This window comes from Salmo trutta, chromosome 19, assembly GCF_901001165.1.
Source record: "Salmo trutta chromosome 19, fSalTru1.1, whole genome shotgun sequence".
Lineage (NCBI taxonomy): Eukaryota > Metazoa > Chordata > Actinopteri > Salmoniformes > Salmonidae > Salmo > Salmo trutta.
The window spans coordinates 33,297,913-33,311,900 of NC_042975.1; the positions used below are offsets into that span (position 1 = coordinate 33,297,913).

The window sequence follows — 13,988 nt, forward strand, 5'->3', positions numbered from 1 at the left end:
TTTCCCACCGGCAGGCAGTGTCATACCGTAATTACGGGATTGCTTGCTTGTGTCCCCCCCCCCCCAAGGAAAAAATATATATACTTTGGGGAACCATTTACCCATCGATATTAATTTAAAAAAATACATAAATGTATATCTGTCCTATAAACAGTGCCACTTGCCTCACCAGGTGCATTTGTTTTTGTTTTGTTTTTTAGGAAATGAGCATCCAGTACCATGGTTAAAAAAACCTTAGTACATACTGCTGTTCTATCACACATGCAATGATGTCTGTGTGAAAAAAAACATTGTTTGAAGTAACATCTTTGTTGTTGTAATATTGCAAACGGATATGGCAATTTCACCACTATGGATTACAGTTCAAGGTTGACTAATGCTATTGACTATCACAATTACCTGAGACCATTGAGTCATACAGTACCGTATGTGAGAAGGATAGTTACTCTCGTTGCCCCATGTTGGAAGATTACAGATGCTGACTGAAACATAAGGAGTATTTTCTTCACAGCTGGATTGTGTACCAGGTAACAATGAATGAAAACCAACAGTGTAAAAATGACCTGGGGTGTTGACAGCCTAAGTGTCAATGTAACTTCATTATTTCATAGTTATGCTCCTGTAAATTAGATAAACTACTCTAGACTATTTTAATTCTTATTTAAATGATTCACTGCATAGTGACAGGACTGATGAGTAAAGGTTGGCATTGCTACTAATTGAGAGTAGGCTACTATGAATCTGTGGGGTTGCCCTGGCGATGCCAACTTAGCGTGACTGTCTGTCTGACTGTCCTCAGCACTGCTCATTTAAAACCATTACCTTCACTTTACATACTCCATGGTCATAATCAGTTCTTCAGTTCATTATTAATGTGTTTATGTAAATTACAATAATGTATCTATTACACACATATTACACTAGAGGCCCAGAGGCTAGAGAAGAGGACCAGTAGCCGGAAGGTTTGAATCCCAGGCCGTGCATTAAAAATGAACTGACAACCAGAATGCACCTGGTATTAGATCTCCTCCTTAACCTCTTTAATCCAACCATAGTGCCAGAGGCGCTGCACTGCGGCTGACCCTGTGCTACTCCCAAAGTATGGTATTTTTCCACTTCTGATGGACTATAGCGCTACAGGCGCACGTTTCTTGATTGATGGGCATCATGGGTCGTTGCACTAAAGTAGTTTGGGGCCGGTGTCTGTGAAATGGGACAGCAGCCAACTAGCCAGGTCCACGGGCTGCATCGGTTTCCTCTCTCTTTTTTATAACCAAATATTAGATTTACTTTTGTTTTGATAAATCAATGTCATATCAGTCTTTTACACTTGACTTAATATGATACATGCAATAACAAGTTTTTCTGAGAGAGTGGTACATTCTACAATACTAAGTACACTAAGTGTTTTTCGCAATAACTTAGTAATTTAGAATGTGAAATACACAATAGATTGATGTCAGCAAGTAAGACAAATATAAATCAATATACCAATTATTTAGAGGATATGACTATTGATAAAACATTTATTTTAAGCTTGTTGAGCTTTATTTCTGTGTCTGAATACAGTTTTGGGGGTATTTTTTTCTTCCAATTTATAGTACATTACAGTACATTATGAAAAGTAATTACGATTAAGGCAGTGTGTCATAATGTATTTGGTGTCTGTCGTCACCTTGATTTCCTTCCTCTTGTTTGATGAGGGCTTTACCAGTGATGACTCACTGACATTGCTCAACTCTCCGGGCTTTGAGTGTATATAAGACGTCCCCTGGCCACACACCACACAAACAAGACACTCCTGAGTAAGAAGCATCATGAAGACTTTCAATCTGTGCTTACTACTAATCAACCTGGCAATAGTGATTTACTCTTTGCCAATATCGCCACCCAGTAAAGAAGATGAAGCCCTTGCAGAGGTATCCTTTTTGTCACATCTTTTGCTAGAAGGGCCTATATGGGTTTTACAACTGAAATTATTGTGATGGAACAGATGTGTACATGTAACTTCACATGGCTTAGTCAGTTTGTTATTGTAAAAGATAATGTTGATAATAAAAATACATTGGACTTAGTTGTGCTGAATTATTGACGTGCAAGAACTATTGAAATACTTGCTTAGTTAGATGCTATACTCAAAACACAGTAAAGTCATTGTTTATTTTAACACTTGTTGTGTGAGCCTTGTACACCTACCATAGGATATTATATTCATAACTGTAGTAAAGGTCACCATAATGTACTATCATATTAACATCATGCTTGCTGTGTTTTCTGTAGACGTACCTGAAGAGGTTTTTTAACCTGACAGAGGAGACGGGTCCTGCGTTCAAACGAGGGCCCAGCCAGCGGAGCAGGAAGGTCAGCGAGATGCAAAGTTTCTTTGGCCTCCAGGTGACTGGAACCTTGGACGCTGAGACTGTGACGATGATGAAGAAGCCTCGCTGTGGGGTACCTGATGTCCAACTCAGCCGCTTCACCACCTTCGACAATCGCAAGTGGCAGACCAACCGGGTTACCTACAGGTGAGAAAGACAAATTTGACCATGGTGAATTTATGCTAAGATAAAATAAGGCTTGTCATGTTAACATTTAGTTATTTGCGTTTATTAATCAGGTGGTCTTTAAACTTTGAGAAAAACATAAAGGCAAGTATCCACTTAGTGTGGATAATAATGTTTTTGTATTTGCAAACATCAAGTTATGCACTGAGACAGTGATGATAGCCCTTTGACAAAAAAAATTCTAATGTTGACTGTTGGTGTATTGTGTTCTTTAGGATTGAGAACTACACCCCTGACATGTCTGTGGCTGAGGTGGACAACTCCATAGAGAGAGCACTACAGGTGTGGGCCAAGGTCTCCCCCCTGAGGTTCACCCGCATCAACAGCGGCATCGCTGACATCATGATCTCCTTCGGCACCAGAAGTAAGCAACTTTTATCCCACCTAACACAATGAAACAGAAAAATACTGTCAAACGTTTATTGTACATTATGATGCATTGTGGGAACATTTTGTGGGTGGGGAAGGAAATGCTATATTTCGAGTGGTACTGTAATTCCATCGCACAGAATACAGTACCAGACCGTATTTTTGGAGTGCCGAAAACCTTTTGTCCACTAGTGAGTGAATGGCATTGTTGTCTGGGTCATTAACATATTTTGAGTTGTGCCTTGTAAGAGGCTGTATTTGTTGCACCCATTAGTGAGAATGCTGTACCAATTTAACTGGTATGTGGTAGTAGTGCCCCATCAATTTACAATGTATAGGGGACAGATTGGAGTGGCAGCAAGTCTTAAACCTTTAATTGTCAACCTCAAATTGCCTAGCAGCCAACCTACTGGCACCAATCCCATGTAATTACAGCAAAATACAAACCTTACCTCCCCTAATTGAATATCATTCATTCATCCATTCCAGTCTACTACAGTCAATTCTGCAGTATTGTACTGTGTAATTACACAGTACATGCTTTGATACTATATTTAGATTACAGGTAGTATATTGCAATATGAAATACAGTAACTTACTAACCACTTGCTGCTTGTAAGTTACTGTAATATTCACAGCAACCCCTTTACAGTGTACTATAATTAGCTAATAAGCTGATGTACCAAAATGTCATACTGTAGATGTTCACAAAGAATGCATCCATTTAAAAAGGGAACATAAAGTACTGTATGTACTGTACAGTGCTTTGTTTTGAAAGACAGACGGTCACTTTAAAGGCTCTCAGGATGTTTTTGTATAGCAGAGTTAGAAAGGGAGGGATGCAGGGAGATACCTGTAGAGGATCCAGTGTTTACATTCCTCCTGTCAGAGCATAGTACAGGTATAGACCTATTCAGGGGCACCCTCCGCTCCATGCCACTTACATAACCAACATCACCACCACTCACAAACACAGACATCCACAATGGTCTCAGTGGCATTCTACTGCACTTTAATATATTTTACATGGTTTGTTGTGCTGACAGAATGGAGAGACACCCAAATACCACTTACATAACCATCATCACCACTCGTAATCTTAAACACATACATCCACAGTAACATCAATATCATGTCACTGCTTGCCCCTCACTGTAATCCGTATTAACAGTTTGATGAGTCGAAGGGGTGTTATTAGAGCCACTCTGCCTTATTTCACCCTCTGAGGTGTTACGAAGTGTATCGGTTTTAAGAAACTAACATTCTATATAAATAATTTGAATATAAATGTTTATACAGTATGCATTTGTCCTCATCTCTGATGGCTCAAATGATGATTTCTCCTGTCTGTGTAGATCATGGTGATTCTTACCCCTTCGATGGCCCTGATGGTACCCTGGCCCATGCCTTCTCCCCCGGCGCTGACATTGGAGGAGATGCTCATTTTGACGATGACGAGTCCTTCAGCTTCAGCTCAACCAGAGGTGAGACCCTCTATCACAACAATATGTGGAACATGACTTCATTTACACTGTTTCAATTGTAGGACAGTCCTGGGTGACATGTCATGATAATTGCCACAAAAGAGTAGAAGATCTGTAATTATGTATTGTCATCATAAAGGGTACAACCTGTTCTTGGTGGCTGCCCATGAGTTTGGCCATTCCCTCGGTCTCAGCCACTCCACCGACCCTGGAGCGCTGATGTTCCCAGTGTACAGCTACACAAACCCCAGCACCTTCTCTCTGCCCCGCGATGACGTCAACGGTATCCAGTACATCTATGGTCAGTATTCAATTATCTTTTCTCTGTCTGCCCAGTTTGCTTTAGCTTTATATTGCTATATTCCACTTTGTTTGCTTTTGACTCATCAACAAAAAGGCTCAGGCCAAATAATTTATATAATTGATCTCCAAGTAATTTTATACTGGAACTTGAATTAATGAGTATCTGTGTCCTCCAGGTCCAAACACAGATGTGAACCCCAACCCAGACAAGCCAGATCCTACACCCCCTTCCACCCCTAATGCCTGTGACCCCACCCTAGTTTTGGATGCTGTCACCACTTTGCGTGGGGAGAAGATGTTCTTCAAGGGCAGGTACAGCAAATCATGTAGCCTAGATCAAATGTTCAGTGACTTGTGGTAACCTACAGCTCAGAAAAAGTAAATGAATGACACGGTTTCCCAGGAAAACAGGTTGCCTGTTCATCTGTAATCAAGAGCTTTAACGTCCTGATGTCTTCCCTCCATCCTCAGGTTCTTCTGGCGTGTCTACTCTCAGAGCAGCAAACCAGAGCAGAACCTCATCAAGAACTACTGGCCCGAACTCCCCGACAACATCAATGCTGCTTACGAGAGCCAGCTATCTGACAGAGTGTTCCTCTTCAAAGGTATGGCAGAATCACCAAATGCCTCAAATTAGCCCTGGAATGGCTGTAGTCTCCATAACTTGTCTAGAGACATATCAGAGCTAGCCTCATACACTACAGTGGCTTGCGAAAGTATTCACCCCCCTTGGCATTTTTCCTATTTTGTTGCCTTACAACCTGGAATTAAAATAGATTTTTTGGGGGGGTTAGTATCATTTGATTTACACAACATGCCTACCACTTTGAAGATGCAAAATATTTCTCATTGTGAAACAGACAAGAAATAAGACAAAAAAACGGAAAACTTGAAAACGTCAATATTTTGTAGAGCCACCTTTTGCAGCAGTTACAGCTGCAAGTCTCTATAAGCTTGGCACATCTAGCCTCTGGGATTTCTGCCCATTCTTCAAGGCAAACTGCTCCAGCTCCTTCAAGTTGGATGGGTTCCGCTGGTGTACAGCAATCTTTAAGTCATACCACATATCCTCAATTGGATTGAGGTCTGGGCTTTGATTAGTCCATTCCACAACATTTAAATGTTTCCCTTTAAATCACTTGAGTGTTGCTTTAGCAGTATGCTTAGGGTCATTGTCCTGCTGGAAGGTGAACCTCTGTCCCAGTCTCAAATCTCTTGAAGACTGAAACAGGCTTAGCTCAAGAATTTCCCTGTGTTTAGCTTCATCCATCATTCCTTCAATTCTGACCAGTTTCCCAGTCCCTGACGATTAAAAATATCCCCACAACATGATGCTGCCACCACCTTGCTTCACTGTGGGGATGGTGTTCTCAGGGTTATGAGAGGTATTGGGTTTGCGCCAGACATAGCATTTTCCTTGATGGCCAAAAAGCTCAATTTTAGTCTCATCTGACCAGGGTACCTTCTTCCATATGTTTGGGGAGTCTCCCACATGCCTTTTGGAGAACACCAAACGTGTTTGCTTATTTTTTTCTTTAAGCAATGGCTTTTTTTTGGCCACTCTTCCGTAAAGCCCAGCTCTATGGCGTGTACGGCTTAAAGTGGTGCTATGGACAGATACTCCAATCTCCGCTGCGGAGCTTTGCAGCTCCTTCAGGGTTATCTTTGGTCTCTTTGTTGCCTCTCTGATTAATGCCAACCTTGCCTGGTCCGTGAGTTTTGGTGGGCGGCCCTCTCTTGGCAGGTTTGTTGTGGTGCTATATTCTTTCCATTTTTTAATAATGGATTTAATGGTGCTCCGTGGGATGTTCAAAGTTTCACAGATTTTTTTTATAACCCAACCCTGTCTGTGCTTCTCCACAACTTTGTCCCTGACCTGTTTGGAGAGCTCCTTGGTCTTCAGGGTGTCGCTTGCTTGGTGGTGTTGCAGACTCTGGGGCCTTTCAGAACAGGTGTATATATACTGAGATCATGTGACAGATCATGTGACACTTAGATTGCACACAGGTGGACTTTATTTAGCTAATTATGTGACTTCTGAAGGTAATTGGTTGCACCAGATATTATTTAGGGGCTTCATAGCAAAGGGGGTGAATACATATGCACATACCACTTTTCTGTTTTACATTTTTTTATATATTTTGAAACAAGTACATTTTTTCATTTCACTTCACCAATTTGGACTATTTTGTGTATGTCCATTACATGAAATCCAAATAAAAATCAATTTAAATTACATGTTGTAATGCAACAAAATAGGAAAAACGCCAAGGGGGTGAATACTTTTGCAAAGCACTGTACTACTACACTATAGGCTAGTACACTATACACTATGGCTGTAATGAATACTGTGTGAATATGCGAACCTGTTTAATTGGAGCCAGGGTCATATCTCAGTAATACTTTCTCTGTCCCTGCAGATAGTCAGGTCTGGGCTCTCTACGGCTATGACATCGTCCCCGGTTATCCCAGAAACCTGAACAGCTTGGGTCTGCCCAGTACCGTGAAAAAAGTTGACGCCGCCCTGTACGATGTAGATTCTCGCAAGACCTTGTTCTTCGTTGATGACAACTACTACAGGTTAGTGGAGTCTGTTTTATCATTACAAGTTATTGCATTTCTATTCATTTTTCTATGTACTGTGTATTGCCATTAGATGTCAAGAGTATCACAATCTCACTAATATTTCTGTTACCGTAGTTACGACGAGGCAATGAAAAGGATGGACAAAGGTTTCCCCAAGCGTGTGGATGAAGGGTTCCCAGGCATGACAAGCAAAGTGACTGCAGCCTTCCAAGTCCGAGGTGAGTGTGATACAGCATCTAAACACACAACTGTGCATTACAAGCCAAGCGTATGGAAATGTACAATGACGTGGATTTTTTTTTGATTCAACCAGTATGTGCCCAGTAGGATGTCTCTAACCTCTCTACCCTATATGGTTTTACAGGCTTTACCTACCTCTATAGTGGCTCCTACATGTTTGAGTACAGCATGAGGACCAGGAGACAGTTACGCGTGCTAGGAAACAGCTACTTCCTGCCCTGTTAGAACATCGACCCTCATGAGCTGTTTAAAGTAGCAGCCATGAACAACAATGAATGCAGCCAAATATTTTTTTATAATATATAATGTTGTTGTAACTTCGAGATTTTAAAGATGTGTTTTCTAATAAATATTATTGTCACATATCTATTTAAATATCTATTCATGTATCTCAATTATTTTATATGTTTCTTGATTAAATTGTAACCCAAATAATCTGAAAACATGAATGTATTGAATGAAGGCCAAACAAGTTTTTACACTTTGCATACTCAAATAAATTCCAAGTTATTGAGATTTTTTTTGCCTTTTACTATGGTGGACTTATGGTGGAAACATTATGGAGCATAGATGCGTATTTCATCCATTGCTTCAAATGACATTAACAAACAATTCACTTAAACAAATATACAACCCACAGAGGGTCCTACTAATCACCCCAAACAACCCCAAAAAGGTACCCCAAACAACCACAAATAACCACAAACAACTACAAAACAGGTGCCCCAAACAACCCGCAACAACCACAAAAAGATACACCCAACAACCCAAAACAACCACAAGCAACCACAAACAGGTAACGCAAACAACCACAAACATCCTCAAATAACCACAAAAACAGGTAACCAAAAGAACCCGCAAAAAACCCAAACAGGTACCCAAAAGTACCCTCTCCCCAAACAATGAGAAGCATCCAGCTGCAGATTATGCACGCTGAGGCCACCTGTTATAAGCGAAACCTCAAAGTGCATTTTCTGGCGTATTTTTGCATCTCAGTTGGTATATGTGCTTGCAGTTCTCTAACGCCCTGGACCACAGCTATAATATGTCACTAGCTCTGGTCCAAGGCATAGCTAGTAGCTAGCTAGCTGTGGTCTCCACTCGCTCTGGTCCAGGGCATAGCTAGTAGCGCTGGTCCGTACTTGCTCTGGTCCAGAGTGTAGAGTTAGTGTGGATCAGAGCTACTAGCTATACACTGGACCAGAGCAAGTTAGTGCAGACCAGAGCTAGACTAGAGTTAATGTGGACCAGAGTTAATGTGGACCAGAACTAGTTATTTACTAGCTACGCCCTGGACCAGAGCTAGTCCGGACCAGAACTACTAGCTATGCCCTAGACCAGAGCTAGTGTGGACCAGTACTAGCAAGCTACCAGCTATGCCCTGGACCAGAGCTAGTGGCAGATTATAGCTCTGGTCCAGTGCATTAGAGCACTGCACAAATACCAACTCAGATGCAAAAATATAATCTAAGATGCAAGTGCATGCGCTTTGAGGTTTGCAGACCAGGTGGCCTCAGGGTGCATAATCTGCAGTTTGATGCTTCTTGTTGTTTGGGGTTGTTTGGGGTACTTTTGGGTTCTATTTGGTACCTGTTTGGGGTACTTTGGGGTTATTTTGGGTACCGGTTTCTGGTTGTTTAGGGTGATTAGTAGGACCCCCAATGGGTATCTGTATTAAGGTACATAAAACCATAGCAAATGGAATGGATATAATAACATAGATGGAGAATAACAATGAAGGAACTCAATCTTCTACATGCCACACTGATTTAGTATACCACAAGGTATATCTAAACTAATTATTTAGGGAAATCATATGGTGTGTGACATTGATCTGGTCTGCCTAGACTGCTAGATCTTTGTTATTTTCACGGTAAAATATAGATGACAAGATTTCGAAGAACCACTCTGCCATATCAAGCAATGTTCCTCTTGTAATGAAATACAAAGGCCAATGAGTATTATGGTCCAAACACACAAAGAAAGTCATGAAGAGGGCACGACAATGCCTTTTCCCCCTCAGGAGACTGAAAAGATTTGGCATGGGTCCCCAGATCCTCAAAGAGTTCTACAGCTGCACCATCGAGAGCATCCAGACCGGTTGCACCACCGCCTGGTATGGCAACTGCTCGGTATCCGACCGTAAGGCGCTACAGAGGGTAGTGCGTAAAGCCTAGTACATCCCTGACCCCAAGCTTCCTGCCATCCAGGACCTACATATATACTAGGCAGTGTCAGAGGAAGGCCCAAAAAATTGTCAAATACTCCAGTCACCCAAGCCATAGACTGTTCTCTCTGCTACCCCATGGCAAGCGGTACCGGAGCGCTAAGTCTAGGTCAAAAAGGCTTCTTAACAGCTTCTACCCCCAAGCCACAAGATTGCTGAACAATTAATCACACGGCCACCCGGACTATTTACATTGACCCCCCCACACTTTGTTTTTACACGCTACTCGCTGTTTATTATCTATGCATAGTCCCTTTACCCCTACCTATATGTACAAATTCCTCGACTAACCTGTACCCCCGCACAAATACTCAGTACCAGTACCCCCTGTATACAGCCTCGTTATTGTTACTTTGTTGTATTACTTTTTCAATTTTATTTATTACTTTAGTTTATTTAGCAAAAATGTTCTTAACTATTTTTCTTGAAACTGCATTATTGGTTAAGGGTTTGTAAGTAAGACTTTCACAGTAAGGTCTACACCTGTACATGTGCCAATTTTTTTTGGACTTGATTTGAGCAATGGAAAGAAACCATGAGCTAGCATGACAGTCCCTAGGCTACATGAGAAAATGACACACCTTTGGCAACTATTCTGGTTTGCTTGGTCTAACCCCCATTATAGTCCAGTGACACAGGAGAAAATGATATGTTATGACACATCAAAAACGGGTAATCAGTTGTCACATCAGTATGAGGCGTGCTAACGATACACAAAGAGGCTAATCTACTCTCATGACAGGTGCAAGCTAGGAGTCAAGATCCTCCCCAATTAAGTTTTTACAATTGCCTAATCCCATGTTTCTGCTCTTTGAGCTAAAATTTAACACATACCGTAATTTCCGGACTATTAAGCGCACCTGAATATAAGCTGCACCAACTGAATTAAAAAATATATATTATTTTGAACATAAATATGTCGATAAGCCGCAGGTGCCTACCGGCCGCAGGTGCCTACCGGTACATTGAAACAAATGAACTTTACACAGGCTTTAACGAAACACGGCTTGTAACAAAAATAAATAGGCTTTAACGAAACACGGCTTGTAACAAAAAATTAGCAGTAAGCTTTAGTTGTCTTTTTGCACTGAGTCAATTCCTCACGCTGCTGTTTCCAACGTCTTATCATCGACTCATTAAGACCAAGCTCCCGTGCAGCAGCTCTATTTCCTTTTCCAACAGCCAGATCAATTGCCTTCAACTTGAAAGCTGCATCATATGCATTTCTCCGTGTCTTTGCCATGATGAGGGTGACAAAATGACTACCGTAATCAGAATGATGGGAAGTTTGAGAGCGCAGACAGGAATAAATATCTCTCTGGGAAGAAGGGCGGTGTCAACAAATGATAGGAGTGGTGGTAGGAGTCAGGCGCAGAGAGCAGAGGTAGGGAAATAATGTGTTTATTCCGTAAAACACAAAAACGGTCGACGCCAACACAACCGGCGTGAAATGCGAAGTGCCCAGAACAACAGGTACACAGCACGCACATAAAATAACACTAGTCGATCGCCAGCACATCCAATAACAAAAACACACTCTGACGCAAATAATCCCGCACAAACCTGGGCGGGCTACACAGGCTTAAATAACCATAAATCAAGAGAACCAAATGAGGAACAGGTGCAAACAATAAGACATACCAAACCGTGGATAGATGGCAGCATTCGTGCAAAACTGAAAGCGCGAACCACCGCATTTAACATGGCAAGGTGACTGGGAATATGGCCAAATACAAACAGTGTAGTTATTCCCTCCGTAAGGTAATCAAACAGTCAAAATGTCAGTATAGAAACAAAGTGGAGTCACAATTCAACAGCTCAGACACAAGACATAAGTGGCAGGGTCTACATTACAGACAATCACGGACTACAAAGGGAAAACCAGCCACGTCGTGGACGCCGATGTCTTGCTTCCGGACAAGCTAAACACCTTCGCCCGCTTTGAGGATAACACAGTGCCACCGACGCGGCCCACTACCAAGTACTGTGGGCTCTCCTTCTCCATGGCCCTACGTGAGTAAATAATTTAAGCGTGTTAACCCTTGCAAGGCTGCCGGCCCAGACGGCATCCCAAGCCGCATCCTCAGAGCATGCGGAGACCAGCTGGCTGGAGTGTTTACGGACATATTCAATCTCTCCCTATCCCAGTCTGCTGTCCCCACATGCTTCAAGATGGCCACCATTAGTCCTGTACCCAAGAACGCAAAGGTAACTGAACTAAATTACTATCGCCCCGTAGCACTCACTTCTGTCTCAACCCCTGGTCCTGGGTCTCAACCCAGCCCTGTGCAATTGGGTCCTGTACTACCTGATGGGCAGCCCCCAGGTGGTGAAGGTAGGAAACAACATCTCCACTTCGCTGATCCTCAACACTGTGGCCCCACAAGGGTGCGTGGTCAGCCACCTCCTGTACTCCCTGTTCACCCATGACTGCATGGCCATGCACGCCTCTAACTCAATCATATGTTTGCAGATGACACAACAGTAGTAGGCTTGATTACCAACAATGACGAGACAGACTACATGGAGGAGGTGAGGGCTCTCGGTGTGTAGTGTCAGGAAAATAACATCTCACTAAATGTCAACAAAACAAAGGAGATGATCGTGGACTTCAGGAAACAGCAGAGGTAGCACCCCCCTATCCACATCGACGGGACTGCAGTGGAGAAGTTGGAAAGCTTCAAGTTCCTCGGTGTACACACCACTGACAAACTGAAGTGGTCCACCCACACAGACAGTGTGATGAAGAAAGCGCAACAGCGCATCCTCAACCTCAGGATGCTGAAGAAATTTGTTTTGGCCCCTAAGACCCTCACACATTTTTACAGATGCAGAATTGAGAGCATCCTGTCGGGTGTGATTGGAGGGGGATGACACTAGTGTGTGTGGAGGGGTAACACTAGTGTGTGTGAAGGGGTGGGTAACACTAGTGTGTGTGGAGGGGGATCTGGTAAATAGCAGGACCACCTCGGGATGCAGTGGAAGTCCTGGCTGGTAGCCTCTTAGATGAGAGAGGTGTGTAGGGCTTCGCAGCTCATCTTCCTCAGGTTCATGATGGCTTCGTGGGGCAGTGTGGGCTGAGGTGGGTGGTGACAGGCATATCTTGGCAAGACGCACAGACTCTTCTTCGGGGCGATACGCCCACAACCGCAGGGCCCTCCAGAGGGTGGTGCAGTCTGCACAACGCATCACCAAGGGCAAACTACCTGCCCTCCAGGACACCTACAGCACCTGATGTCACAGGAAGGCCAAAACAATCATCAAGGACAACTACCACCCGAGCCACTGCCTGTTCACCCCGCTATCATCCAGAAGGCGATGTCAGTACAGGTACTTCAAAGCTGGGGCCGAGAGACTAAAAAACAGCTTCTATCTCAAGGCCATCAGACTGTTAATCAGCCATCACTAGCAAATTAGAGGCTGCTGCCCTATATACGTAGACTTTAAATCACTGGCCACTTTAACATTGGAACATTAGTCACTTTAATTATGTTTACATATTTTGCATAACTCATCTCATATGTATATACTGTATTATATTCTGTTCTACTGTATCTTAGTCTATGCCGCTCTGACATTGCACGTCCAAATATGTATATATTCTTAATTCCATTCATTTACTTTAGATTTGTGTGTATTGTGTGTATTGTTGTGAAATTGTTAGATATTATTTGTTAGATATTTTGCTACACCTGCAATAACATCTGCTAAACACGTGCATGTGACCAATAAAATGTGATTTGATTTTGACAGGATTTCTGCCATGTATTTGGGTTGCCCTGCCTTTCTAAAGTCTTCGAAAGCAAAGTTAATAAACAGATCACTGACCATTTTGAATTCCACCGTACCTTCTCCGCTGTGCAATCCGGTTTCCGAGCTGGTCACGGGTGCACCTCAGCCACGCTCAAGGTATTAAACGATATCATAACCGGCATCGATAAAAGACAGTACTGTGCAGCCGTCTTCATTGACCTGGCAAAGGCTTTCAACTCTGTCAATCACCACATTCTTATTGGCAGACTCAACAGCCTTGGTTTCTCAAATGACTGCCTCGCCTGGTTCACCAACTACTTCTCAGACAGAGTTCACTGTGTCAAATCAGAGGGCCTGTTGTCCGGACTCTGGCAGTCTCTATGGGGGTACCACAGGGTTCAATTCTCGGGCCGACTCTTTTCTCTGTATATATCAACGATGTCGCTCTTGCTGCAGGTGATT

General features: G+C 42.7%; 1 protein-coding gene across 1 annotated transcript; it reads left to right on the plus strand.

The window, feature by feature from the left end:
* The first annotated feature begins 1,766 nt into the window (after positions 1-1,766).
* LOC115154375 (collagenase 3) lies at positions 1,767-8,062 on the plus strand. Its single transcript, XM_029700543.1, has 10 exons — positions 1,767-1,919; positions 2,281-2,525; positions 2,780-2,928; positions 4,289-4,417; positions 4,557-4,718; positions 4,897-5,032; positions 5,192-5,325; positions 7,141-7,300; positions 7,421-7,524; positions 7,671-8,062. Exons 1-10 carry the CDS (start codon positions 1,818-1,820, stop codon positions 7,769-7,771), a joined length of 1,422 nt encoding a protein of 473 aa, XP_029556403.1. The 5' UTR covers positions 1,767-1,817; the 3' UTR covers positions 7,772-8,062.
* Positions 8,063-13,988: the final 5,926 nt, after the last annotated feature.

Coding starts and splice junctions, on each gene's coding strand:
- LOC115154375 (XM_029700543.1), top strand. CDS start 1,818: ATGAAGACTTTCAATCTGTGCTTACTACTAATCAACCTGGCAATAGTG. Junction 2,929..4,288: donor GATCTCCTTCGGCACCAGAA/GTAAGCAACTTT, acceptor CTGTCTGTGTAG/ATCATGGTGATTCTTACCCC. Junction 4,418..4,556: donor CAGCTTCAGCTCAACCAGAG/GTGAGACCCTCT, acceptor GTCATCATAAAG/GGTACAACCTGTTCTTGGTG.